Genomic DNA, 26,774 nt, shown 5'->3' with positions numbered 1-26,774 from the left:
CCTTTAACGGCGGTCATGGTGGTGGGAAAGTTGTAGATTGAAGGGAAAAGCGAGTTGGTTGGGGATGCGATACGACGCTTCTTCAGGTCATCCATTCCTCGAGATGTTAGTGCACTTGTAACATGTAAGAATTGCGTCGTAATGTACAGCTTCTGGGCCTGTATTTCGAAGGCGACTTATTTTTCTCCTACCGCCAGACCGTTTCTTACTTCTTGGTCTACGATGCGTTATATGAACTATGTCGATATTCAGAGATCACCTGAAAATACACGAGAATAGTACAGTGTATGAAGCAAAATAATCAGTGAGACAGAAGTGCTAGAATGCCTCCGAACCTCAAGAGAATGCACCTCATAGACTTGGCTTTTTTTTTTTTTTTTCCAGTTTGCTCGCACCTAGAACTGAATTAGGGACATGGACTGTAGAGCGACGGTTGCGTGTTCATAGTCCGAGGAAATGCTTGTGTGTTTACCTTGTCAATCACCTGGTAAGCAAAACGCATGCACTGACGTAAAGGAAGACAGTGGTAAATAGACCCCAAATGTGCAGGAAAGTATATTAACACAAGGCAGTTAATGTTACTGAATTAACACTCAGTTGGGACGTTTTATCTTCATCAACCCTTCCTAACAAAAGACGATTTTACTCATGCTGACGACAGATGGTTTTACTCGCTAATGGGCAGTATTCACGAGGTGTGGTGATTAATGAACGACTTTTAATGAAATGAAGGAGAACCACTAAAGAGATTTGATTACATAGAAACTACTGCTGAATTAAAGACCCACCCTGTAAGATTCACGACTTTGCAATACAGAGAACAGGAAAGTACATATCATGAAGTAAATTGATACGTATACAGTAACAAATAAAATACAAAGGAAAAAAGTAAATAATAATAATAATAATAATAAAAATATCGTCCACACAACAGGACAACAGATCATAGTGTCGATAAGAAAACAGGAAAAAATAGAAATTTTTTTATATATATTCTCGACTGAACGTGAGCAAAAGCGTGAACGAATTAACGAGGGTAGGCTTTTTCCTTTTTTTTTTCTTTTTTTTTTTTTTTAATGGTCGGGAGTTCCTCTGACGCGATCATTGGATTTTTCTCAATAAACGATTCCCACACGCCGGCCTGAAAAGAGGACATTCAACGGGAGCAATTAAGAGAGAGGAATCAAGAGGCCAGGAGAGAGAAATCAAGAGTCCGGTGGGTCCCTTTCGTGATAAATCATTTGCATTACGGGGAGCCTTTTGGGAGGCCTTGATCGAGAGAGAGAGAGAGAGGGGGGGGGAGGGGGAGACTAGTACAGTACCCCCTCCTTCCTTCTCCCTCTCACCCTTCTAACCCCTCCTTCCTCTCTCTCTCTCCCTCTCTAGAAGTACCCCCCTTCTCATCCCTTTCCCCACTCCTCTTTCCCTCTCCCCTTCCCTCTTCTCTTTCCCTCACCCCTTCCCTCTTCTCTCTGCTCATCCCCATCTCGCTCCTTCCTCTCCCCTCTGCCACCCTCCCATTTCCGTCCCTCCCCCCTTCCTCCATCACCCCTCCCTCTCCCCTCTGCCACCCTCCCTCTTCCATCTCTCCCTTCTCCTTCTTCCCTCTCTCTTCTTTAGATATCACCCCTCCCTCACCCCCCTGTAGAACCAAGTCTCCTTCCCCTTCCCTCCCCTCCCCCACACTTCCCCTTCCTCTCCCCTCTCTAGAAGTCCCCCCTCCATCTTCCCCCAGCCTCTCGTTTGCTTTATTCCATTCGTTGGGTTTGATTGCTTGGATATTTCTCTGAAGGTTTATATTATTTTTTTTTTTTCGGAAATCGCTTTTATAAGGGGGCGATAATCAAACGGGGATCTAGTCAGGCATAGTTGGAGTTGGACTTTGGGGCTTATGGCAAGGGGGCTTAAGGGTCAAATTACCGCCTGACTCTCACTCTCACCTGCTTTCAAGGGTCAACCACAGATGTACAAGCGTTTGGCACATATTTATAAGAGTTTGAGATATATATATATATTTTTTGCGTGTGTAGGAAGAAGAAAGGTGGGGATAAAGTTTTTGCACACACACACACACACACACACACACACACACACACACACACACACACACACACACACACACACACACACACACACACACACACACACACACACACACACACCGCCGTTCACGTTCATTCTGCTCGTTCTCTTGCCTCTCTCCTCCCTTCTCTCCATCATTCCACCCCTCCCCATAGTCCCATCCCTTCCTTCACCTGCCTCTTCCATCCTTCATTTTCTTTCCCTTCCACTTTTCCTTCACATCCCTACCCTTTCTCGTCATCATCTTCTCATCCTTACTCTCACCTCCTCCTCACCCATCCTTTTATCCCTCAGTTCACCCTCCTACTAAGTTCTTCCATCTCTCTGTTCACCCCTTCTATCCTTTCCCTTCCCTCATTCCACTGTCCCTCACTCTCCACCCACTCATCTCTTCCTTCACCCTTTTTTCACTTAATTTACTTCCTCTCTCACCATTCCGTATTTCCTTCCCTTTTCCTCTCTCACCCTCCTATCCCTGTCCTCCCACCCTCTTCCCAACCATTGCTTCTCTTACTCTTCCACCTTCCTATCCCTCCCCTTATCTCTCCTCACCCCCACCCTCCCATTGTCCTTCCCTCCCTCACTCCCATCCTCCTTCCCTCCCTCACCCCCATCCTTCCATCCTCCTTCCCTCCCTCAAACCAAACCCTCACATCCTCCTTCCCTCCCTCACTACCACCCTCCCATCCTCCTTCCCTCCCTCACCCCCACCCTCCCGTCCTCCTTCCCTCCCGCACCCGCACCCTCCCATCCTCCTTCCCTCCCGCACCCCCACCCTCCCGTCCTCCTTCCCTCCCTCACCCCCATCCTCCCAGCCTCCTTCCCTCCCTCACCCCCATCCTCCCATCCTCCCTCCAACCAAACCCTCCCATCCTCCATCCCTCACCCCCACTCTCCCATCCTCTTCCCCTCCCTCACTTTCCCCTCACCCCCCTCCGTTCACCCCTCTCGGCTTTTAATTAATGGAACCGATGGTGCATTTCCTGACCCAGCCGATTTGTTAGTCTGTGTGGAAAGGTGGGAGAGAGGGGGAAGTTAAAAAAAAAAAAAAAAAAAAAGTCGAAAAAAAAGTATGGCTATTGATATCGGAGGGTGAGAGAAAAAAAAAATAAATATATATCGCTCGTGAAAGTATTTAAATTTGTAAACTGTGGGTATCTGAGGAAGGGAGAATTATATATACTTTAATTGGTAAAAAACAGATAAATTAATGGTATCGGAGGGTGAAAGGAAAATATTGTATTCCTCGTCAAATATATACATGAGGAAGGGAAAAGCGCACTGTAAATACTTCACAGTTTTCGGAAATATTAAAAAAAAAGTGAAAATAGGGTTTTGAAGACACATACATATATACATACTTACATACATACGTAAATAATGTACATACATATATACATTAGGTTCACTGCAAGATCCGACCCTCTCTTCGTAGGTAGAGTGATAGCTAGAATTATTCCTTCTCCATGCTGGCCATGTACGAATAGAGAGGGGAGTTTGTGGAAAAGGTGATGCATGTGAAGGAGGAAGTGATAAATTAGAAGGGATGAGAGGGGACGATGAAAGGGGAAGAAAATGAAAGATGGAAGGGGACGAACATATTCAAGCATATTAAAGGACATACTACCAGCATCCGCCTTAAATGTCTGTCACCTTTTGGGCCCGAACCCTAGACACGGGACTCACGAACCACGAGTTGAGTACGTTAACCACCGAAACACCGCGGCTTCCTATATATAAAATAGCTATATAGATTACCAGCAGCTGAGTGAATAGGGAGAAATATATAAATGACACCTATTTCTTTCCTTTGTTTTTATTTCTTCTATTAGATGGATTGAGCGACGACGGAATAGGGGATGGATTAAAGAAATTGAGAGAGAGAGAGAGAGAAGGGGGTTATCGTTATGTAATTTCTCTGTCAACCTCTCTGTCTATCCATCTCGTTAGTTAACTATCCGTCCGTCTGCCTGTCCATTTATCTGTCTGTCTGTTTATCTATCAACCCGCATCTCTCTGTCTCTCTGTCTCTCTCTCTCTCTCTCTCTCTCTCTCTCTCTCTCTCTCTCTCTCACCAGGACTAGCGAACCAGTGGATTTTAATTGACACGAGGTTAATATGGTCAAGTAGAACTCAGTTGGGGGATCAAAGGCACGTTTGTCCTTACCCACGCAAGGGAAGGAAGGAAGGAGGGAAGGAGGAGGAAGGGAAGGAGGAGGAGGAAGGGAAGGTAGGAAAGAGGGAAGGAGGAGGAAGAGAAGGATGAAAGGAGAAGGGAGAGGAAGGTGAAAAAGGAAAATATGTGTGTGTAAAAAGGGAAGGTTAAAAAAAAAAAAAAAAAGGGAAAGACGGAAGGAGAGAATGAAATAGAGAAGAAAAAATAAGTGGATAGATAAGATATAGATAGACAGATAGATAAACAGATAGATAGATGTATGGATGGTTAGATAGATGGATTAATGTATGTACGTGTGTGTATATATGTATGTATATATGTATGTTGTATTTTCCATTCCTTATCAATCTCATTCCATATTTCACCACTTCTTCAAACTCGCCAGCACACACACACACACACACACACACACACACACACACACACACACACACACACACACACGATTCGTTAGTTCCATCCCTGCCTCAACTTCCAGCCATCTGTTTTTTTGGGGATACTTTCTGTAATTACACTGGCTGCCTTTGACGCCTCCTGGAAACTATACCAAACTGAGGGAATGCAAACACGCCTGTAGCTTGTATGCATCTCTCTTTTTCGGATAATTCATTGTTTGTTTCAATTTGTTATCCCATATTGTGTGTGTGTGTGTGTGTGTGTGTGTGTGTGTGGCTTCTTCAAAAAGACAAAATTAAGAAAATTGGAATATACATTATCCTCGTTCGAAAGATTTTTTTTCTTAATCTGCTTCATGTTGCCTTCGTTTTCTTTTTCTTTTTCTTTTTTTTCTTTTCACAAAATACACAATTGATAAAATCTGACATATGCCCTTACCTCGAACGTCCCTTCCTTTCAGTTCTGAAGTTTCTTCATTTAATTAGTCTACTTTCCTTTTTTGGGACAGTCTAAGGTTTCTGTAATATTCTGAACTGAGAGAATCCAAATATACTTTTTTATATATTATTTTTCCCCATCTGCTTCGGTACCTGCTTCATTTAGTTACCCGGATTTTCGCCTATTTTTGCAAAGTATATATAACTCGATTTATGTGACGGCTAGATCGATAATTAAGGAGCGGATTCGGTGATGGAGTGCAGTGAAGTGGAGGGGAAGAGGGGAGGGGAGGATGAGGAGGGGGTAAGGTGAGGGAGGGGCGGGGAGGAGGGGGACAGGGTGAGGGAGAGGTGGGGGAGGAAGGGGGACAGAGGTGAGGGAGGGGAAGGGGGATTGGGGCTTTTGGAGTTGCGTTGCCATAAGTTTTTAGAATGTTAATGGGAACACAAAAATTCCAGTATTGCAAGAAAAATACCCAGCTTTTAAGAATATCCCTATAATTATTATCCAGTTCTCTTAAGTACATTTAAGTTTCATGCCGCGTCCAGCCAAAATTTGATTCTTGACTGGGGTGAATATTTCTAGATTTGGCGCCTAAGTGAGGAATCGGCAGCTCTGGGACTTCGGAGGGATGTGTTTAGGGATCGTTTCGGTAGCTGGTTCCGCTTCGGCTATTTGTTATTTATTAGTTATTTCAGGCCCTTCTATCGTCCATCCTTCCTGCCTTGTTCGCTGTTTATAATCACTTCTTCGTCGTTCACTTTCTTATCTCCATTTTTGCCCTTTTTTTTTTTTTTTATCCACTTCCCCCTCTGTCCTGCTCCTCATTCCTCTTTAACCCCCTACCCTCTCCAATTCCTCTCCTTTCCTGTTTTCCCCAACCTTCTCATCTCCTCAGCCTTTCCTCTCTCAGTGCCCCCCCTCCCCTTTTCAATCCTGCCTCTCTCAGTTCCCCCCTTCTCTCATTCCCATCTCCTTTCATCAGCCACCTCCTGTTCCTTTCTCCCCCTCCCTCTTCGTTTAGCTTTCCGTCTCTTTCTCTCTCTCCAATCTCCTCTCTTCAGTTCATTCTACCTCTACACCCCAGCTAACCTCCTTTCTCAGCCCCACCTCTATTTTCCACCCCCTCTCTCCATCCCCCTCCCATCCTCGTGCTATATCTGTAAATAACTCTGGTGATCCACCTGTCCACATCCTTTGGCTCCTCTCTCTTCAACTCCTCTCTCCGCTCTCCATCACTCCCCACCTCTCCTCTGCTCCCCTTCTCTTTCAAACCCCTTCGCTCCCTAGGTCCTCTCCTTTCTCTCTGTTCGTTCCCCCCTCTCTCCATCCCTCTCCTATCCCTCCTCCCTTACTGTATACATAATTTTAAAGATAAACCTATCCCTTCATCATCCCTCCCTAGCTCAACTCCTGTCTCAGTCCCTTTTCCCTCTCTAGCATTCTCCCTCAATCTCCCTTCTCTCTCAACCCCCTCTCTCCGTCCCTCTATCCCCCCCCCACTATCACCGTATGCAACCCTAAAGATCTAACTATCCGCTCCTTTCAACTCCTCTCTCTCCAGTTTCTGTCCGCAGTTCCCCTTCTCTCTCACGCCCCTTCGCTCCTTAATCCTTGTCCTCTCTCTCTCTTTCTCTCCAAACACCTCCCCCCCCCTCTTGCTCCCTATCCCTCTCCTATTCCCCCCATTATCGCTGCATAAAACACTTTCCCCAACCCTACTCCTCTCCTCAGTTCTCAGGCCCCTTCGCTCCTCAAACCCTTTCCTCTCTCTCCATCAGTCCCTCTCTCCATCCCTCTCCTATCCCACATTATCATTGAATAAATCACTCTCTCGTCCCCCGAACTCCACTCCTGTCCTCAGCTTTCTTTCTCTTTCAGGCCACTTCTCTCCTAAATCCCTCCCCTCTCTCCCTCTCTCGCCAGCAACTCCTCTCTCCATCCCTCTCCTCTCCCCCTCCCTCTCCTATCCCCCATCCCCCACTGTATATAACCCTAAACATCCCCCCTTGCGTTCCTGTCATAGTATAGCGCCTGAATAAGTCATGTATCAAGTCCAGTGCCCTTAATAACACACGTGAAAATACACCGTCACTTCGATACCTGTCATTAACCGCGATCACCTTGACACATATTGGCTTCCATCGATTTTAGGCCATTTTTGACCTTGGGTTCCCTCGTCTTAAGGCCCATCTTCCTTTTGTAGTTAATAGCTGGGCTGCATTTAGGACATCAAGCAGTTTTCCCCCTTTTGAATTCGTGTGTTCAAGCCCATTTTCCTTTTGTAGTTAATATCCTGGCAGCACCTAAAATATCAAGCAATTTCCCTCCCAATGACTTCATGCGTTAAGGCCCATCTTTCTTTTGTAGTAAATTGGAGAACTGCAGCTAAGATTTAGAATTATTTTTGCCCTTATATACTACGGTGTTAAAACTCATCATTTTTGTAGTTAATAGCTGGTCTAGACTTTGAATATCAAGCAGTTTTCTAACTTATGGCTTCTTGTGCTAAGGTACATCTTAGTACTGACGATAACAGGAAGACGTACTATTACCCTTAGGCTCTCGTGTCATAAAGTCTGTTTTTCCCTTGATGATGATAGGGAAACTTCACCTTCGACGTCAAGCCATTTCCACCCTTAACCTCCCCCGCTGTTAGGCCCATATTACCCTTACAATTAATGGGAAAACTGCACCATCAACACGGGGTCATCTCCTCCCTCCAACCCCATCTGCATTAAGGTCCATCGCCCCCCTGAGTAATAATGGGAAAACATGCCCTAATGACGAAGTAGCTCCCCCCTCAAAATGGATAATATTATACGAGACGAGATAATACATTTCCCCTCCTACCTGGCCGCCTTAGACGTTATATATGTGGCCCAGGTATTATTTGGGCCCGGCTCTGAGGGATTTATGAAGTGGATGGGATGTGGTGGGAGTGGTGGGGGTGATGGTGGTGGGGGTGAGTTTTCTTGTCGAGTTTTGAGGGGGAGATTTTCCTTGTTTGCTTTGTGTTTGTTGTTTGGGTGTGCTCTCTCTCTCTCTCTCTCTCTCTCTCTCTCTCTCTCTCTCTCTCTCTCTCTCTCTCTCTCTCTCTCTCTCTCTCTCTCTGTCCTCTCCTCTCCTCTTCCCATTTCATCCCTCACTCCCCACCTCATCCCCAGGCCTCTCACCTTCCACACCCTCTCCCCCCTGTGATGAATACCCAATCCAATAATGACCCAATGCGTTACACTGCTAACATATTGGTGAGCCAGGGAGCCAAACGCGACACCATTACGCCGCCTCTAAGTTTAAACGACACTAGATTAAGCAACGTGATATATAGGGCCCGATGCTGACAGGACACCGGGCCGAATATTCCACCACCCAAGTTTTGTTGCCCTGCGTGGAGGTGGCCGGAGTAGGTGGAGTGCGTGTGTGTGTGTGTGTGTGAGAGAGAGAGAGAGAGAGAGGGAGAGAGAGAGAGAGAGAGAGAGAGAGGGAGGGGGTGATGCAAAATGGAACCTCTATATATTCTGAGCTAATATGAGGAACGTTCTTAAAGACAGAGGAACGTGTATTATTGGACGAATGAATCAGAGTGAGAATATTACTGATTTACTTCTTCACAGGCAGGTAACTCTTTCCGTACGATGACTTTTTACACTCGTTTACACAAATATATTAAACTTTGAAAAAAAAAATAGTAGTGAAGAGGTAAATGAAGGACTTAAATAGCCCCTTCAGTTCGAGAAGTCTCCTCTAAAACCAATAAAAATGTTCGGAGGTAATAAAAATAAAACAAACCGCAACAGGAAATAAAGTGTGTAAATTATTAGAGAGACAGAAAGAGAAAGGAGACGAAGAGAGAAAGATTTATTGGATAGAAATATATAGCTTCTCGTTCTTATGACAGAGATAAATAGAGAGACACGAAGAGGGAGAGAGAGAGAGAGAGAGAGAGAGAGAGAGAGAGAGAATATGTTAATAGAGAGAGGAGTAAAGAGAAAACAAAACTATATTTCAAGATAGGACAGAGATGGAGAAGTAAAGATAGAAGCTAGAAGAAGTAAGGAGAAGAAAGAAGCAGAGATAAACGAGAAAACAGAGGAAGACTGGGAGACTAAGATAATATTTAGCACGGAAAAAAGAAGGTAATATATGAGGCAAGTTCGAGGGTATTTTTGCCTGGGAATACTGCGTACGTGAATACTGGCAGTGTGTGTATACAGGTATCAATCATGTTGCGATATTTGAGAGTCTGCATACACTCTCTGGCACTTCACACACACACACACACACACACACACACACACACACACACACACACACACACACACACACACACACACACACACACACACCATTACTTCTCAGTTCTCTTCTGTCTGCCTCATCCTTTCCCTCTGTCTCTTTTCCTGCCTCCCTTTTCATCCCTACTCTCCACCCTTTCTCTCAAAATCGACCCCACCCCGTCTCCCCTCTCCCATTCTGTCCTTTGCTCTCTCCCTAGCTCTCTCTCTCTCTCCACACTCCCCGTTCACCTCCCACCATTCCACTCTCTTTTCTCTTCGCTCTTTCCATTCCCTCTCCTCTGTCACTGATCCCTTTCCGCCTCTCTTCTCCCCTTCAGTCCTCTCCTCTACCTCTCTCCGGTCCCTCACCGTGCCTTCTCCATCCCTCTCCTCCATTCCATATTTATCTAGCTTTCGTTCCTCTTCTGTTTCCTCTCCCTACCTGTAATTCCTTCTTTTCCATTTTTCCTTTCCTCTTTTCACTTCTCGACATGCATCCCATCACCTCCCCTTCACGTCTTTCCTTTCTCTATCCCTGTGAAACCCTCCCTCTCCTTTCTTCTCCTCATCCCTTCTCTCTCTCAGCTCCCTTTTCGTCTCTCCTTTCTCTCTCCCTCTGCATTCCTCCCTCTCCTTTCCTCTCCTCATCCCTTCTCTCTCTCTCTCTCTCTCTCTCTCTCTCTCTCTCACCTCCCCTTCACGTCTCCCCTTTCTCTCTCCCTTTGCGCCCCTCTCTTTCCTCTCCTCACCCCCTTCTCTCTCTCTCTCTCTCTCTCTCTCTCTCTCTCTCTCTCTCTCTCTCTCTCTCTCTCTCTCTCTCTCTCGCCTCCCCTTCACGTCTCCCCTTTCTCTCTCCCTTTGCGCCCCTCTCTCTCCTCTCCCTTCTCTCTCTCTCTCTGCCCCCTCCCCTGCCCACAACCATAGGGGGTGACCAAAGTTCCATTCGACCGGACTGCAAACAAATGCACATCGGTTCACTGGCTAAGGGGTGAATTCATAGCCCCTCGCCACAGCACACCACCATATGTACAGCTACGTTCAATAGTCCCTTTACACGTCTGAGGGCTCCTAAATTGTTCACCTCTTCACTACGGTCACTTTTTTTTTTTCTTTTCTGCGTTGACGATATTTTCCCATGATGATACAGTCTCCATTAACTCATTCACTACGATAGATACAGTCTTCATTAACTTATTCACTACGATAGAGACAGTCATCATTAACTCATTCACTACGATAGATAAAGTCTTCATTAACTCATTTACTACGATAGATACATCCTTCATTAACTCTCACTACGATAGATACAGTCTTCATTAACTCTTTCACCACGATGGATACAGCCTTCATCAACTCATTCACTTCGATGGATACAGCCTTCATTAACTCATTCACTACGAGGGGAGTGTCCTCTAAATTCACTGGAAAAATAAATCTGACGTTAATTAGAAAAAAATAATCATCCTCAGGTGAAGACCAAAGGAGAATCCCAACCCCTTAGACTATTTACACATTTACCTTAAGAAATTTATTAAGACTTACGAGATGTGTAAATCCCAAGACGTCTGGGGATTCTTGGCTGTTTGGGCGACATTATTACTTTTCATTTTATTATTCTTACTGATTAATTAAGATCCCAATAAATTCAGTACTGTTTCAAGAAGGTGTCAAGGGATTTTTTATCATTGATGTACACGAATCGACTCTCCATGTGTACTAAATTTTGAACGTCTGTCGTCTATGTGTATACTCACTGTAGACCATGTAAGCATAACTCTCCTTATGTGCATATTCCAAAGATCAGTTGTACATGGACTTGATGACGAGAGAGAGAGAGAGAGAGAGAGAGAGAGAGAGAGAGAGACACACACACACACACACACACACACACACACACACACACACACACACACACACACAGGATATACTGAAAGTGCATTAGCGAGATACACATATAAATTGATTGGCATTAGACTGATAGGAACTTCGTGAATAGACAGACAGACAGACAGACAACCAGACAGAGAGAGAGAGAGAGAGAGAGAGAGAGAGAGAGAGAGAGAGAGAGAGAGAGAAGTGGAATTTGAGTGTTTGAGAAATGAAAGTATGCACAGATAAAGCGAGTGGTGGGTTGAATAGATAGACAGATAGATAGATAAACAAACATCGGTACATTGATCGTTAATGGACTGATAATGAATGTGCATGGGTGGACATAAAAGGAGAGAGAGAGAGAGAGAGAGAGAGAGAGAGAGAGAGAGAGAGAGAGTAAAGCTTTCAGTACTGTACATCCAAACCCCATAAATGATCGAACGTTCCTGAAGTAAACATTTGCTCTATCGCTAATAACAAACACTTGCTCTATCGCGAATAATAAACTGCGACCAATAAAAACCACATTTCATCGATCGACTGAATTTTGGTTGGTGGTGTAAAGTTCTCTCTCTCTCTCTCTCTCCATGCCTTTCCGTCGCTATCCTTGTCTTATTCTGCTCGTGTTTTCATGCCCTTTGACACGAGCTACCTAACTATGGGTCTGCCAGCCTACTAGTTATCCCGTTCTCTTGTGTTCTTTTTGTTCCCCCTCCTTTCCTACCTTTGTAATTCCTCCCCCTCTTTTTTTTTCCCTGTCTTCTCTTATCATCTCTCCTTCTTTCCCATTCTCTGCTCACTCCCTGTCCCTTTCTTCCTCTTCTTACCTTGCTCTTCTTTCTATCTTGCTATTTATCCTCTTACATTCACTCATTTACTTTCTCCTCCTCTAGTTTTTTTTTTTCCCTCCCTTACTATCTCGATCCCTCCCCTCTTTTCTTTTTTCCCTTCTCTCCTGTCCTCTCCTAACCTATCCCTTTCCCTTCACTCCCTATTCCTCCCTTCCGTTTCCCTCTCCTCCTGTTCTTTCCTAACCCATCCCTTTCCCTCCACAGCCCACCCTCCCTATTCCTCCCTTCCGTTTTCCTCTCCTGTCCTCCCCTAACCCATCCCTTTCCCTCCACAGCCCTCCCTCCCGATCCCTCCTCTCCTATCCTGTTCCCTCCCTTCCTGTCCTCTCCTAACCCATTCCTTTCCCTCCACACCCTTCCCTCCCTTTCCCCTGCTCACCCACACCCCCGATACTGCTACCCATAAAACCTCAATTAGCGCTTCAGTTTTTTATGCACTCACCGCAGCATTTTCCGCGTTCGGGACCTAAAATTGTTACCCCTCGTCGAAGTTAGCTGGGGAGGTGTTTAGGGCGCCTTAGCACGCGAGGTTTATTAATGCATGTATTGGCGAGGTGGGGGGCGAGAGGTGGGTGGGGAGGAGGGGAGATTGGGGGAGGGTACGAGGGAAGGAGACTGGAGTTTGGATGGAAGGTTGGAGGTAGAGAGGAAGGGATGGGAGGCTTGGGTGGGACAGAAAAGGAAGAGAAAAAGATGTGGAAAGAGGAATGAAAATAGAAAAGGGTAAGGAGCACGGGAAAAGAGAGTTACTTGGAGAGAGAAATGGAGTTTGGAAGAGGGGTATGGAAGGAGAAAGAGGGGGGAGGAATGGGAGGGGGACTGGGAACGGTATAAGAGGAGGAAGGGGAAGTTTGGATAGAGGATTGGAGATGGGAAAGAAGGATAGGAGGTTTAGGAAGGTAAAACAGGACGAGAAAGGAGTCTGAAAGATGAAATAAAGGTAAAAAAGAATAGGTAGAGAAAAGTGGGGAAGGCGAAAGGAAAAGGGCAAGTGGAGGGGGAGGAACTGGGGAGGTTAAAGGGAAGGAAGAGTAAGGAGTTTCGATGGAAGATTGGGGGTAGAAAAAGGGGATGAGAGAAAAGGGAGGTTTAGGAAGAGAATGCATGAGTAGACATGAATTAGGGAAAGAACAGGGGAGAAGTAAATAAGGGGGATTAGGATGGGTGAAAGGGGAGAAGTGGGGAGTTGGGATGGAGGAACAGGAGTAGCTAAGAAGGATAGGAGGAGAAAAATGGAGAACATGAGAATGGAACAGAAGATGAGTGAGAAAGAAGCCAGAATGGAGAACGAACACAAGGATGAAGAAGGACAAATGGGTTACTAAAAGTGATGTAGATAATAAGGAAGAAACAGAAGCGGGAGATGGGGAATAAACAGAATAAGAGAGATGAGAAAAGGAACGAAAAAACCATCAGAAATTAAAGGAATGAAGGAGGAATAGATAATAAATAGGAAGGAAGAAGAGGGATAAATGAGTTAAATGACAGCGATGCAGGTAATAAAGGGCGTGGTAGTTAGATCGCACGAGGCTCACATACTTGGTTTGTGTGAAGGATGGTTAAGTCTGGTGAAGGAGAGGGTGACGAAGGAGGGGGCGAGGACAAAGGTGCTGAAGGAAGGGATAATGAGGGAGAGACGAAGGGTGTTGATGATAGAGACAAGGAAGGTTTAATGAGGGAAAGATGGGAAATGAGGATGATAGAGAGATGGAAGAAGGAAGAAGGTAATGAAGGAAAAGACGATAGTAAGAAGGTATTGAAAGAGCAAATTAAAACAAAGAGGTTGAAGGAAGGGGCACAGAGAGAGAGATGAGGGAAGGGATAATGAGGGAGATGAAAGATGGAGGTGATGGAAGGAAATATGAAGGAGAGAATAATGAGGAAAAGGGGAAGGATTAGGTGTGGTGGTCAGGAGGGAAGGGAAGAGTTCATGCTTTGCCACCTTATCATGATCTCATAAAATTAGATATCATAGTCATTGTCTTCTCTGCAACAAACATATATGAAAGAGCAAGTCCATTGTTGTTTGCTTTCATTTGTACTCTCTCTCTCTCTCTCTCTCTCTCTCTCTCTCTCTCTCTCTCTCTCTCTCTCTCTCTCTCTCTCTCACACACACACACACACACACACACACACACACACACACACACACACACACACACACACACACACACACACACATCTGTTCCTGTACTTCTTTGTCGCATTTTCTCTCACCCTCGTACACCATCTCTCTCCATCATCACCAGCCTCTTTATCTGTCATCTTCTCTCCCTATCATCGCCATTTTCTTCCCTCGTATCACCGTGTCTCCTGTCACCTTTCTTTCTCCTCCTCCTCCTCCGCCTCCTCCCATTCTCGTTCAATCCATTATTATTATTTTCCCCTCTCCTTGCTTCGTCTGCTCTCTATAATCGTCATCGTCTTTCATTTCTGTCGGTATCTCACAATTTTTCACCATCATCATCATCATCATCATCATCACTCGCTTCTCTCCTCCTCCTCCTCTTCGTCATCATCATCATCATCATCATCATCATCATCACCACCACTCTCTTCCCGCCTCCTCCTCTTCATTATTATCATCATCATCATCATCGTCATCACTCTTCTCCTCCTCCTCGTTATCATCATCATCATTTTCTTCTTTCCTTATCCTCATTATCAACATCATCATCATCGTCTTCGTCATGACCTTAGCCCCTCAACCTCCCTTTCTCCCCTCCACCACCACCTCCACCACCACCACCACCACCACCACCACCCCAGCCTCTCTCCCCTCCTTCATCTCAACCACGTGTTAAATCCCATCCTGTGAAAAACACTGTTAATCCTACCCTCACCCTGCCACATTAACCCCTCTTGTCCGCACCTATATGCTCAATTTTCGCCCTTAAACCCACCGGCGATAGGGGCGAAAATACGCTCGCCGGCCGGGGGAAAATGAACCCTAATGAACGGGGTCTCGGCAGGGCATAAAATTGATAAGGTTTTCATATATAATGGGTATAAATAACTTGGCCTGGCTTGGCAGTCGATACGATCCGGTGAGAGATAAGATTAGGGGGGTGACACAGGGGTTGGTTCGGGGATGCAAGTCGGGGAGATTGAGGAGCTGAAGTGATGGGGAGCTTAGTTAGGGAGCTGAGATGTTGGGGAGCTTAATTAGGGAGCGAAGATGTTAGGGAGTTTAGTTAGGGAGCTGAGATGTTGGGACGCATAGTTAGGGAGCTGAGATGTTGGGGAGCTTAGTTAGGGAGCTGAGATGTTGGGGACTTAGTTTGGGAGCTGAGATGCTGGGGACTTAGTTTGGGAGCTGAGGTGCTGAGGAGCTTAGGTAGAGACATCTGAGGTTGGGGAGATCTGATGCTGGGGAGAAGGAATCTGAGAAGTCGGGGAGATTGGAAGTCGGGGAGATTGGAAGTCGGGGAGATATGAAGTTGGGAAGCTAAATTATCGGCAAGTCGGGGAACTGAGATGTCGGTGTGATTGGAAGCTAGGAAGATTAGAAGTCGGGGAGATGACGAGTAGGCTAGGTGAGAATTAGGGGGAGCTGAGAAGATGGGGAGTTGATGTGTCGGGAGGCTGGAAGTTAGGGAGCTGGGATGTCGAGAAGGGGAGATTGGAAGTTTGAATCTCTCTTGAACTGATCGAAGGCGTCCCGAAGTTGCAAGAATACAAGAAAAAAAAAATTGTGACAAGAATACAAAGACAGATTGGTCGGGGAAAGAATGCAAAGTCGGGGTAAAGAAAAGTCGGCTCAGCACTTGAACTCCTTTTTTTCGAGAACTTTTTGTATTCTTTTAATTCCCCTATTTCGAGAACATATTTTTTTAATTTATTCCATTATTTCGATTAACATCTTTTTTTATTCTTTTAATTCCCCTATTTCGAGAACATATTGTTTTAAATTTATTCCATTATTTCGATTAACACCTTTTTTTATTCTTTTAATTTCTTTATTTCGAGAACATATTTTTTTTTTTTTTTAATTCCTTTATTCGAGAACATCCTTTTTTTGTCCTTTTAATTCCTTTATTTTGAGAACATCTTTTTTTATTCTTTTGATTCCATTATCTCGAGAAGAGCTTTTTTTTTTTCTTGTAGTTCCTTTATTTCGAGAATATCTTATTTTAATTTATTCTTGATGTCTCCTGGTGACTTATTCAGGTTAGGGGAGTTTTTTTTTTTTTTTTTTTCTGAGGAGGTTGGATATAGTTTTTTTTATCACCTTCACTGCTGAATAAAATCGTAAGAATATAAGGCCCCATGGTTGTCTGCTCTTGTTTCCAGCCTCATTACTTCACCTACAGACGCCTTTTTTTTTTTTTTCCTTTAACTCTACGCACTATTCTGGTCAATAATTTAATCCGTTTAGCCATTCCAGTCTCTTCACCTTGTATATTTTGCCTGTGATCTCTTAGTCTTCGTGTGTACCAGACGATTTTAACTTAGAGGGCGTTCTTGTGCTGAGGGGGTTAGTATCAAACCCTTTCAGTCCGAGAAGTCCCTCCAGAGCTGAAGAAAATCGTCTCGAGATAGCAAGAACCATGGTAATGAAGAGAGACAAAAGGGTCCGAAAAAAAACAAGCAATATCGGAATAAGGAAAATCCATTGCAGGTGTTTTATCCTTGCAGTTTAGTGTTTTATATTCTCCCTCATTCTTCCTAGCCTCAGACGGTTTTATTTAGCGTAGGAGAACTTCACGAACGGGTAAAGTCTTCATAAACTCCTTCACTGCTAAGGGAGCCGTCTTAAGCAGAATACAGTTGTGTAGAGGTAGCAGGAATAAAAGAAAATATCCGCCATCGTCGTGAAGGTGTTAATCGGTCGTGTGGGATTCTGTTGAGGCTCCATAGCTCAGGTGCAGACGCTGTTAATTACCCCATATCAGGTGGGTGTTTGTGGAGGGATCAGTCTTGGGGAAATAGCCCGCCCTGACACTAGTGGCTTGTACTCCCCAATTTAAGAGCTTTATAATTGCCAAACCCATATTTCCCTGCTCCCCATTTTTATCCCCACCCCGCCCCGCCCCATCCACTCTCCCCATGCCCCTCCCGCACCATCTAGCCTCCCCACTCCCTTCCCCATCTCCTGTCTCCTCTGCTTCTATCATAATTCCTTGCTTCATTTTTCTCCCCACCTTCATTCTGACTCACCCATGCCCCTCCCTACACCTCCTGTTCCCCCACTGCCTTCTTCTTCTCCTCCTCCTCCTCCTCTTCCTCTTCTTCCCCTCCCCACTTCTATCATAATTCCCTACCCTTATTTTTCTCCCCAGCCTCTCTCTGACTCACCCATGCCCTACCCCACCTCCATTCCCCATCTCTTGCCTACCCCAACTCTGCCATAAATTCTTTCTCCCACCTCTCTTCTCCCTCCATCCTTGCCCCCACTCCCCTTGCCCTTCCCCACTAGCTCACCTACACCTTTACAGCTCCACTTCTATCATAATTCCCTCATTTTTCTCCCCACCCTTACGCTGACTCACCTATGCTCTTCCCCTCATCCCCACCCTACTACTGTACATTCTCACCCTCTTACCTATCCCCTACTTCTCTCATAGCTCCCTTCTACCATTTTCCTCTTCTCCTCCCCACTGACTACTGCTTTCTATTTCACTCCCCCTCATGCCCTGTTCCACCTACCCTCATCACCTCAACCAATTCCGTCTGTCTTATAACTCCTTGTGCCCCTTTTTCTCTCCTTTCCTTTTCTTCACTCCTCCCATAGCATTTCATCATTTTCCCTCACATTTCCCTGGCTTCATTTTTCTTCCTTCATTTCCCATTCCAGCTTCCCACGCCATTTAAGTGCCTCCTAACCATTAGTTCACATCTTCCTCATTAAACCACCACTGTCCCATCTCTCAAAATTCTCTTTCCCATTTTTCTAACCCTCTGTTATAATCCTCTTCACCCTACAAGGTCTCACTCACCCATCGAAGCTTCACTCACATAATTTCCTATCCATTTTTGTATTTTTCTCACCATTTCCCATACCATTACCTCACTCTCCCATATCCCACTCCCTAATATTTCACTTCCCCCATTTTTCATTTTCATGCTGCTGCTTCCCATTCATTTCCCATTTCCCCATTTTTCTCGCTCACCAACCTTATATCTCAAACTCCTTTTCATTTTCCCTTTCTTTCATATTCCCTACCATTCCTCCTCTCCATTACCCATACCCCACCCGTCTCCCTCCCCTCCTCATACCTCACCAGTCTCCCTCCCTTCCCCTCCCAGCCCCTCCCCAAAGCCCACAGTCTCCCTCCCCTCCCCTCCCAACCCCTCCCCAAAGCCCACAGTCTCCCTCTCCTTCCCACACCTCCCCTTCTCTCTCCTCCCCCACACCCCGCCCACCTCCTTATTTTCTCCCTCCCCAACTCTCCTCCCCACATCTACCTATACCTCATCCATCTCCCACTGCTCCCCAGATACCACACTCATTTCCCTCCCCTCCCCCTTACCCTGCTCGTCCCCCACCCCAATTTTCCTCCTTAGCACTACCTATACCCCACCCATCTCTCTCTCTCCCCCCCATACCCCACCAATCCCGTCACCACCCATCCTAATACCCCACCGATCTCCCTCTCCTCCCCGCCCCATACCCTACCCATCCCCCCCTCTCCTCCCCACCGTATACTCCACTATCTCGCCACTCTCCCCATCCCCACCTTTCATCCACTCCATTACCAATACCGTACCCATCTCCATTCTCGTTCCCCACCTTTCCTCCTCTCTCTCCCCATACCCCACCCCTCCCCATACCCCACCCTCTCCCTCCCCATACCCCACCCTCTCCATCCCCATACCCCACCCCTGCCCGTACTCCACCCCTCCCCGTACTCCACCCTTTCCCTCCCCATACTCCACCCCTTCCCATGCTCCACCCTCTCCCTCCCCACCGTCATAACTCTCTGCCCTCATTTTTCTGGTTCCCCACCTCATTATACCCTGAAAATTTATACGAGGTTAGGTGGCTGGGCCGTGAGGGAGATGGGGTTGGAGTGAGAAGTATCGTTTGCTGGGGAATGCAGACGGCGAGGAAGATCAAACCAGGGGCTCCCACGATACCTACAATATATTTTCATTACTGTCTGCTGATCCGTAAATTCGCTGGGGTGGGATGGAATGGGCGAGGTGATAAAGTTTGAGGGGAAAGACTTTAGCCACCTTCTCACCTGCCTACCTACCTACCTACCTTTACCTGGTGATATTATGGTTATTGGTGGTGGTGGTGGTGATGATAGTGGAACCTGGGTTGGTGGTGATAATTTTTGGTCAACCTCTCTCTCACCTTCCTACTTACCTACCGTACGTGGTGATATTATGGCTGTTGGTGGTGATGATGATAGAGGAACCTGGGATGATGATAATGATGATGGTGGTGATATTTTGCCCCCCCTCTCTTTCCTTCACCAGGCCTGTTATGGATATTGGTGAAGATAGTGAAGCCTTGGATGATGATGATGATGATATTGATGAAAATGATAGTCAGACCTTGATGCTGGAACAGTTGCTAATGTTGTTGAAGATGATGATAATGATGATGATGATGGTGGTGGTGGAAACGTCATGGTGATAAAACTTGTGTCGATGGTTTTAATGATGAATATGATTATAATGATGGTGACGATGTAATTAGTATGATGATGATGAAGATGATGATGATGATGATTCAACCAATTACCCAAACACTCCATGACCTTTTCCCCCTCTTTCTGTTATTTGCCTCCCACCAGCCACACTTTTAACCGCACCCACTATCTTCCCGAATCATCAAAACAAAAAAGTGAGCGAGGGAGAGAGTAAAAAGAGAGCTGGCTTTAAAAGGGTTCGTGGCTCACTAACCTAGCCTCGTGAGCCATCCGTTTCTGTCACCGTGAGGGGCATCACACCTTTTGTCTTGGTGATAGACTGGGATGGGGGTAGTGCCAAGGGAAGAGAGAGAGAGAGAGAGAGAGAGAGAGAGAGAGAGAGAGAGAGAGAAGAAGGAAGACAGGTTTTAGAAGTACTGTAGATAGAAATGGTGATTGCCTGATAGAGGAGGGCTAAAGCAAGGTAACACAGAAAAAAGTTCAGACGAAAGAGAGAGCTGGAGGGGGGGGGGGACCGTGAAAAGGAAAGACATAAATCGTGACAGAACTGTAAGAGAATGAGAGTGAGTGAGAGAGTGAGTTACAGGAAGACAGAGGTGTGAGGGTGAGTCAGGTGAGAGAAATGTGAGTGAGAAAGAATATAATGAAAGAGGGGAGCTGAGAGAGTAATAGAGAGAGGTAAATTGAGACCTGAGAGAGAGAGAAAGAAAGAGAGAGAGAGTAATGAAGTGCAAGAAAGACGAGAGGTAAACAGAGATATTGGCAAGACTTATGAGTGAGATTAAAGAGAGTGAGAAAACTTAAAAGCGAGAAGAAATAAATCTCCAGACGAAAATGGTGTCCAAGAGAGAGAGAGAGGGGGGGGGCGAGGGAGGGAGGAAGAGAGAGTAAAGGGAAGGGAGAGAGGGAGAGAGAGAGGGAGGGAGGTTTGAGAAGGACACACGGAAGAAAAGGCAATTGAAATGCATAAAGTATAAAATAAGAGGATTACATTATCAGATTAAAAGGGGGTGAAAAAGAAGATGTGAAATTCCTGAAAAATCAACAAGAGATGTGAAAAGCTATTATTATTATTATTATTATTATTATTATTATTATTATTATTATTATTACTACTACTACTACTACTATTACTACTACTACTACTATTAATGCTATACTATTAGTACCACCACCACTCTTATTATTGTTATTATTATCATTGTTTTATTATTATTATTATTATTATTATTATTATTATACCGTTCTTCATCATTCTCTCCTATTAACCTTTGTACACCCTCTTAGTCTTGCATTCTACACTAGCTTTGGGAGATTTTTTTTTTCCTCTCCATTAACTAAAGGTTTGAGAATCGTTAAATTGGTATATAATATTTTTAATTTATATTTCTGAAAATTTGTATGGTGAGGGAATGGATGTTATGCTTTATTTTTACTCCTGTGAGAGGTTTTTGCATGTGTGTGTGTGTGTGTGTGTGTGTGTGTGTGTGTGTGTGTGTTTATGTTCGTATATATATCACTGTAATTTATTTTCTTCATACATATTTATTTTCCTCCTGCACTGGTTGATAATATATTTTTTTTTATAGTTATAAGTGACAGTGAAGGTGATGTTGATGGTGACAAAGAAGATACCTTATATTGGTTAAGATGGAGTTCAACTAACCTCCTCTCCCCCTCTCAGTGTCCATTCCACATGATTTTAAGTGATGATGATGATGATGATGATGTTAAATATGATGATGAGAGCTATAATGACAATAACAATGATAAAGATGACAGTGGCAGTAATTGTGATGCTGATGACTCTACGCCATAAATATTACTTCCAATTAATCTCCTTTCCCCTCTCTTTCATCTTTTCCTCAGGTGTTTCGATGATGATGATGATAATGGTGATGAGGGTGATGATGATTGTGGTACAGGTGATGATGACAATGAACGTAAAATATAAAAAAAATCCCTCCCTCCTAATCCTCTCTCCCTCTCTCCTTCTTCCCCTTCTTCAGGTGTCCAAACTGGTGGAGGACATCTCGAGGCTCCAGGCTGCCCTCTCCGGGGTGAAGGAGGCCACGGCTGCCCAGATGCACGCCATGGAAGAACAGCTGGAACAGAAGAACAGGCTTATACACAGGCTGGAACTTAAGCTTGAACACTCCAGCCTAGAAGAAGCAAAGAGAGACTTGCAGTGAGTACCCGATCTTGCTTTTGGAGAGCATGTGTGTGTGTGTGTGTGTGTGTGCGTGTGTGTGTGTGTGTGCGTGTGTGTGTGTGTGTGTGTGTGTGTGTATGTGTGAGAGAGAGAGAGAGAGAGAGAGAGAGAGAGAGAGAGAGAGAGACCGGGAGGGGGGATGCGCGTTTTTATTTAAGCATTTGTGTTCATTGAGTGTAAAGAAAAATTAAGGAAGATCTTCACTGAGTGTGGATCTTGATCTGCATAAGAGAAAGAGAGAGAGGAGGGGAAAGAGAGAAAATGTATGTGTGTGTGTGTGTGTGTGTGTGTGTGTGTGTGTGTGTGTTGATTCTGTATGCTTTATTTGTACATGTATTGATGTTAATGTTATTCTATATCAAGTTACTCATCTCTCCACATCAGGTAGGTAACTAGGCCTCACCAGTATTCTCAGTATATTATCTCACTTATCTCAGAATATGATACTCTTCCTCATTTCTTAACACAATACTAAATCACTAAAATCCCGGACCCATTTTGTGTGGTACAGTCTTTCCTTCTCTTTACTCTCGATGCCTCCAGACGATTTTATTCAGCTGAGGAGGGATTTTGCGGACACAAGGGGTTAATTGTAAGGTTCTTCAGTACTTACACTACAATAGCGCTATCCGAAGGTGAAAGAAATAAAATCGTCTGGCAGGAGCTACAATAAATTAAAAGTTACGATACTGAAGAGACTGGAAATAGAAAACACACACACACACACACACACACACACACACACACACACACACACACACACACACACACACACACACACACACACACACAAGCTTATACGTAACAGTACATATACATAAACCACATCACCCCTGTATCGTCTTTTTTTTTTTTTTAGGTTAATTCTTACTAATTTCCCACGATTTTATTCATTAACCCCTTTAGCACGAGGAACCTTCTTAAACTAAATAAAACAGGGTTGCATTACCGAGAAAAACAAATATATATATACTAGACAATCTCATGCTGAAAGAGTGAGGAATTAGTGAATGTAAATGAAGAATGAATGCGGTAATGAAGGATGAGGTGCGGGTAAGTGTGATAGAATATGAATAATGAATACTGTACACGCTAATGCATACTTTTCGTCATCATACTTTATAAGACGAATGCGCAGATTAACAAAGATGGTGATTTTATGCTGTCTTCCTCTCTGTGGGTTTAGTTCTCTCTCTCTCTCTCTCTCTCTCTCTCTCTCTCTCTCTCTCTCTCTCTCTCTCTCTCTCTCTCTCTCTCTCTCTCTCTCTCTCTCTCCAATTATATCAAAGTATCTTATGTTTCCACCTCCCTCCCTCCCCTCACTCTCTCTCTCTCTCTCTCTCTCACTCCCTCTCTCTCTCCCTTTTTCCCCACAACCATCTTGGCAGCCCCATCCCTTGTGTCTGCCAGTTGACAACCAAACACCTCTTTTTTAAACCCCTCATCGCGATCTTTAAATTAAGCAACAATTCTCATATTTTTTTTGGTTTTACGTGTCCGTGTAGTGGTTCGAATTTTTCACGACATGTTTTTATTTTCTCTGTATGAAGTTAACAAGAATGATGATGATGATGACGATAATGATGATGATGATGATGATGATGATGATGACTGCATTTTTATGTAAGAAAGTTTTTTTATTATGTATTTTTTTAAATTTGCGTTTTGTTGTGATTTGGATTTGTCTGCTTCCAAAGAATGATGATGATGATGATGATGATGGTGATGAAAATGGTGATGATGATGATGGTGATGAAGATGGTGATGATGATGATGGTGATGAAGATGGTGATGATGATGATGGTGATGATGACTATGTTTTTATGTCAGAAAGTTGATTTATTGTTTTCTTTTTCGTATATTGGCGTTGCGTTGCTGTTTGCATTCTTCTGCTTTGATTTTTAACAAGAGCACATTACTCTCTACCGTGCAAATTCAAGTCAGCTGCCTTATTTATCATCCATGGACTTTATTATTTCTGAATATAAAACAAATGCCTTTTTAAATCCATTTTTCTGTTGTATTTTTCAGCCCAAGACAAAGGAAAATAATTAAAGTTTCCGATAGTACAGAATTATTTATATAGATTTCGGAAAAAAAAAAAAATCGAAGAACTTTTTACTCAAGATGGTATATGGAAATTTTGATGTGTTTCTAAGATGGAATGGATTTTTTGAGTATCCGTCGTTTAGTACTTATAGATCATTTTAAATATTTCGAAAAAGAGATAGGATATGAATAATATTTAATTTTAGGATATTGAGCTGTTCTTATTCCCAAAAAGGTTCATATATTTCCAGAAGATGTTTATGTTGATTCTTAAAATATTTCTTGATTATATCCCATACGCTGAACGTCTTTAAGAACATCGCTTCTCTAATATTATATAATGTGATTCGCGACCAAGGAGAAGAGCTAAGACGTAAGAGGCATTGTTGTGGCGGGAGAGACAATGGTGGAGTGTGAGGCGGTTCGGGAGAGACAGCAGTTTAGAAAGATATCTCACTTTTTACTATACTACAGCAGTTTAGAAAGATATCTCACTTTTTAATATACTACAGCAATTTAGAAAGATATCTCACTTTTTACTATACTACAGCAGTTTAGAAAGATATCTCACTTTTTAATATACTACAGCAATTTAGAAAGAGGTCTCATTTTTTAATATACCACAGCAATTTAGAAAGATGTCTCACTTTATAATATACTGCAGCAGTTCAGAAAGATATATTCCACTTTTTAACATACAAACTGACTATATTTCGCTCCCAAGGAAAACAACCAACTTTTAAGATACACCACGTTGCCTTAGGAGACAGCAAAGTGGTGGGAGAGGAACGAAGGGGAATACGTGAAATTAGAACCTGTTTATAATAATACTTATAAATGGTGGTTTTGTGGGTCTTGCTAATTTCACGCGATTTTATTCAGCTTAGGAGAGATGTGTCAATTTTTTGTTAGATTAAGCTTTCATTAACCCCTTTAGCACGAGAGGCCTTTTTAAGCTGGAAAAAACAGGGCTGAGTTACCTTTAAAAAAAATTATACTAGACAATCTTGCGCTGATAGAGTGAGCCCCGAACTATTAACCCCTTCAGTCCGATTATGTTCTAACTCTCTTCTTGCCATTACCGGACGATTTTATTCAGTTCACGAGGCCTTTCTTGTAGCAAAAAAGTTTCTGATCCCTTCACTTCTGTCCCTGAGCCCAAATAAAATCGTCTGGTTGCAAAAAAAAGTAAATAAATAAAATAGAATAAAAAATGAAATAAGTCACCTGTACTGAGCGAGATTAGACCTCTTTGGGATTACCTGTGGCCAGTAAAATCGTAGACTAGAGTAGAATAAGTAGGTCGTGAGTCGAGGTTAAGGGTTGGGATTCGGTGAGGTAGTGCAAGGAATATGAAGGAAGATGAGTAAAATTAAGTTTTCCTTTTTAATAATGGTGATAGAGAGTATTTAGCTCCATAGGGAAACAAACCACATTGAAGAATAAGAAATAAAAAACAAAAAATCACCTAGAAGACGACCCAAAGAGACATTGGCCCGTATTCTCGTAAGTTGAGGAAGCTCCCTAATACCTTTTCCCAAGCGATTTATTTTGCGTAGTACACCTTGCCGTCCTCTTCTGTGTTAGGTAAATCATTCTAATATCACCATACTCTGCATAAATTACGTACAAAACGATATAATGCAGTCCTCCAAAAATAAATCGGTAAGGTAGAGGTGTTAGGGACTTAACCACGAGCTCTTGTTATAAAGTAAGGTACAGTGAGATTGTGTAAAGGGTATAAAGGGGGATACTTAAATATAGCTTCCTTTTTAAATAATAGTAAGAGACAGTACCTCGCCCCCAAGGAAAACAAGCCGCGTTTAAGAGACATTGTTTTGGGGTGGGAGACAATGAGGTGCTGTGAGGGGCGTGCTGTCTCTCCCTCACACCTGTCGGGATGGGCGCAGGTGTGTAGCTTGTGTCACTCATTACCTGTTGATTACCTGGCCGTGTGTCACCCTCTTACGATGCTCACCTCACCTGTGCGTGCTCTTTTGAGTTTAGTTGTGGGATTTTTTTTATTTTTCGAAGGGAAGGGAGTAAGTGGTGTATGTATGTGTTTATGTATGACAGAGACAGACAGACAGAGGGGGTGGGGAGAGACAGACAGACATCTTTCACATTTGTTTCATTCTCTCTCTCTCTCTCTCTCTCTCTCTCTCTCTCTCTCTCTCTCTCTCTCTCTCTCTCTCTCTCTCTCTCTCTCTCTCTCTCTCTCTCTCTCTCTCTCTCTCTCTCTTTTATTCCCTTCCTCCCGTTCAACATTCATTCTCAAAACCTCCCAATCATTCCTCCCTCCCTCCCTCCTTCCCTTCCTCCGGCTGTCACTCTTGTCTCCCCTTCTTATCCGCATTCCTCCCTCACCCCCTATGTCTCCCTCCCTTACCTCCCCTTCTCCTCCTTCTTCCTCTCTACCTCCCTTCCCCTTTCCTCCCTGTCTAGCAACTTCCCCCCTTCCCTTCCCTCCCATTCCTTCCATGCCCCTCCTTTACCTCTCTTTCCCTTCACATAATCTCTCCCATCTTTTTCCATCTCCCCTCCATTCCCTCCCCTTTCCCCTTCGTGCTTATCAAGACACAACAAGGGAAAAGGGAAAAGAGAGAGAGAGAGAGAGAGAGAGAGAGAGAGAGAGAACTAATGTAAACTGTATGCTTTGAAGAAAATTGCAAAGCTAAAGAGGGCATTTAATTTTAGAACCAGATATCCCCAGTTGGGTGGTGTTAAGATTTACTGAACTTTCTTTACATCTTCGTTGTTTTAATTATTACTCTATTTAAGTGAGCGTTTTCTCGTGTGTGTGTGTGTGTGTGT

The 26,774-nt window shown here is 44.0% G+C and overlaps 1 protein-coding gene across 1 annotated transcript in view; it reads left to right on the top strand.

Moving 5' to 3' along the window:
* Positions 1-26,774, top strand: part of LOC145402936 (uncharacterized) — a 630,265-nt gene that overhangs the window by 547,752 nt on the left and 55,739 nt on the right. The window contains exon 4 of the mRNA XM_080274830.1: positions 21,709-21,887. Coding sequence (XP_080130956.1) covers positions 21,709-21,887 — 179 coding nt within the window. The remainder of the gene's footprint in view (positions 1-21,708; positions 21,888-26,774) is intronic.

Source organism: Coenobita brevimanus, chromosome 59 (genome assembly GCF_032717465.1).
Source record: "Coenobita brevimanus isolate Jiangsu-jjx chromosome 59, ASM3271746v2, whole genome shotgun sequence".
In the NCBI taxonomy this organism is placed as follows: domain Eukaryota; kingdom Metazoa; phylum Arthropoda; class Malacostraca; order Decapoda; family Coenobitidae; genus Coenobita; species Coenobita brevimanus.
This window is presented reverse-complemented; position numbering and strand designations above follow the sequence as displayed.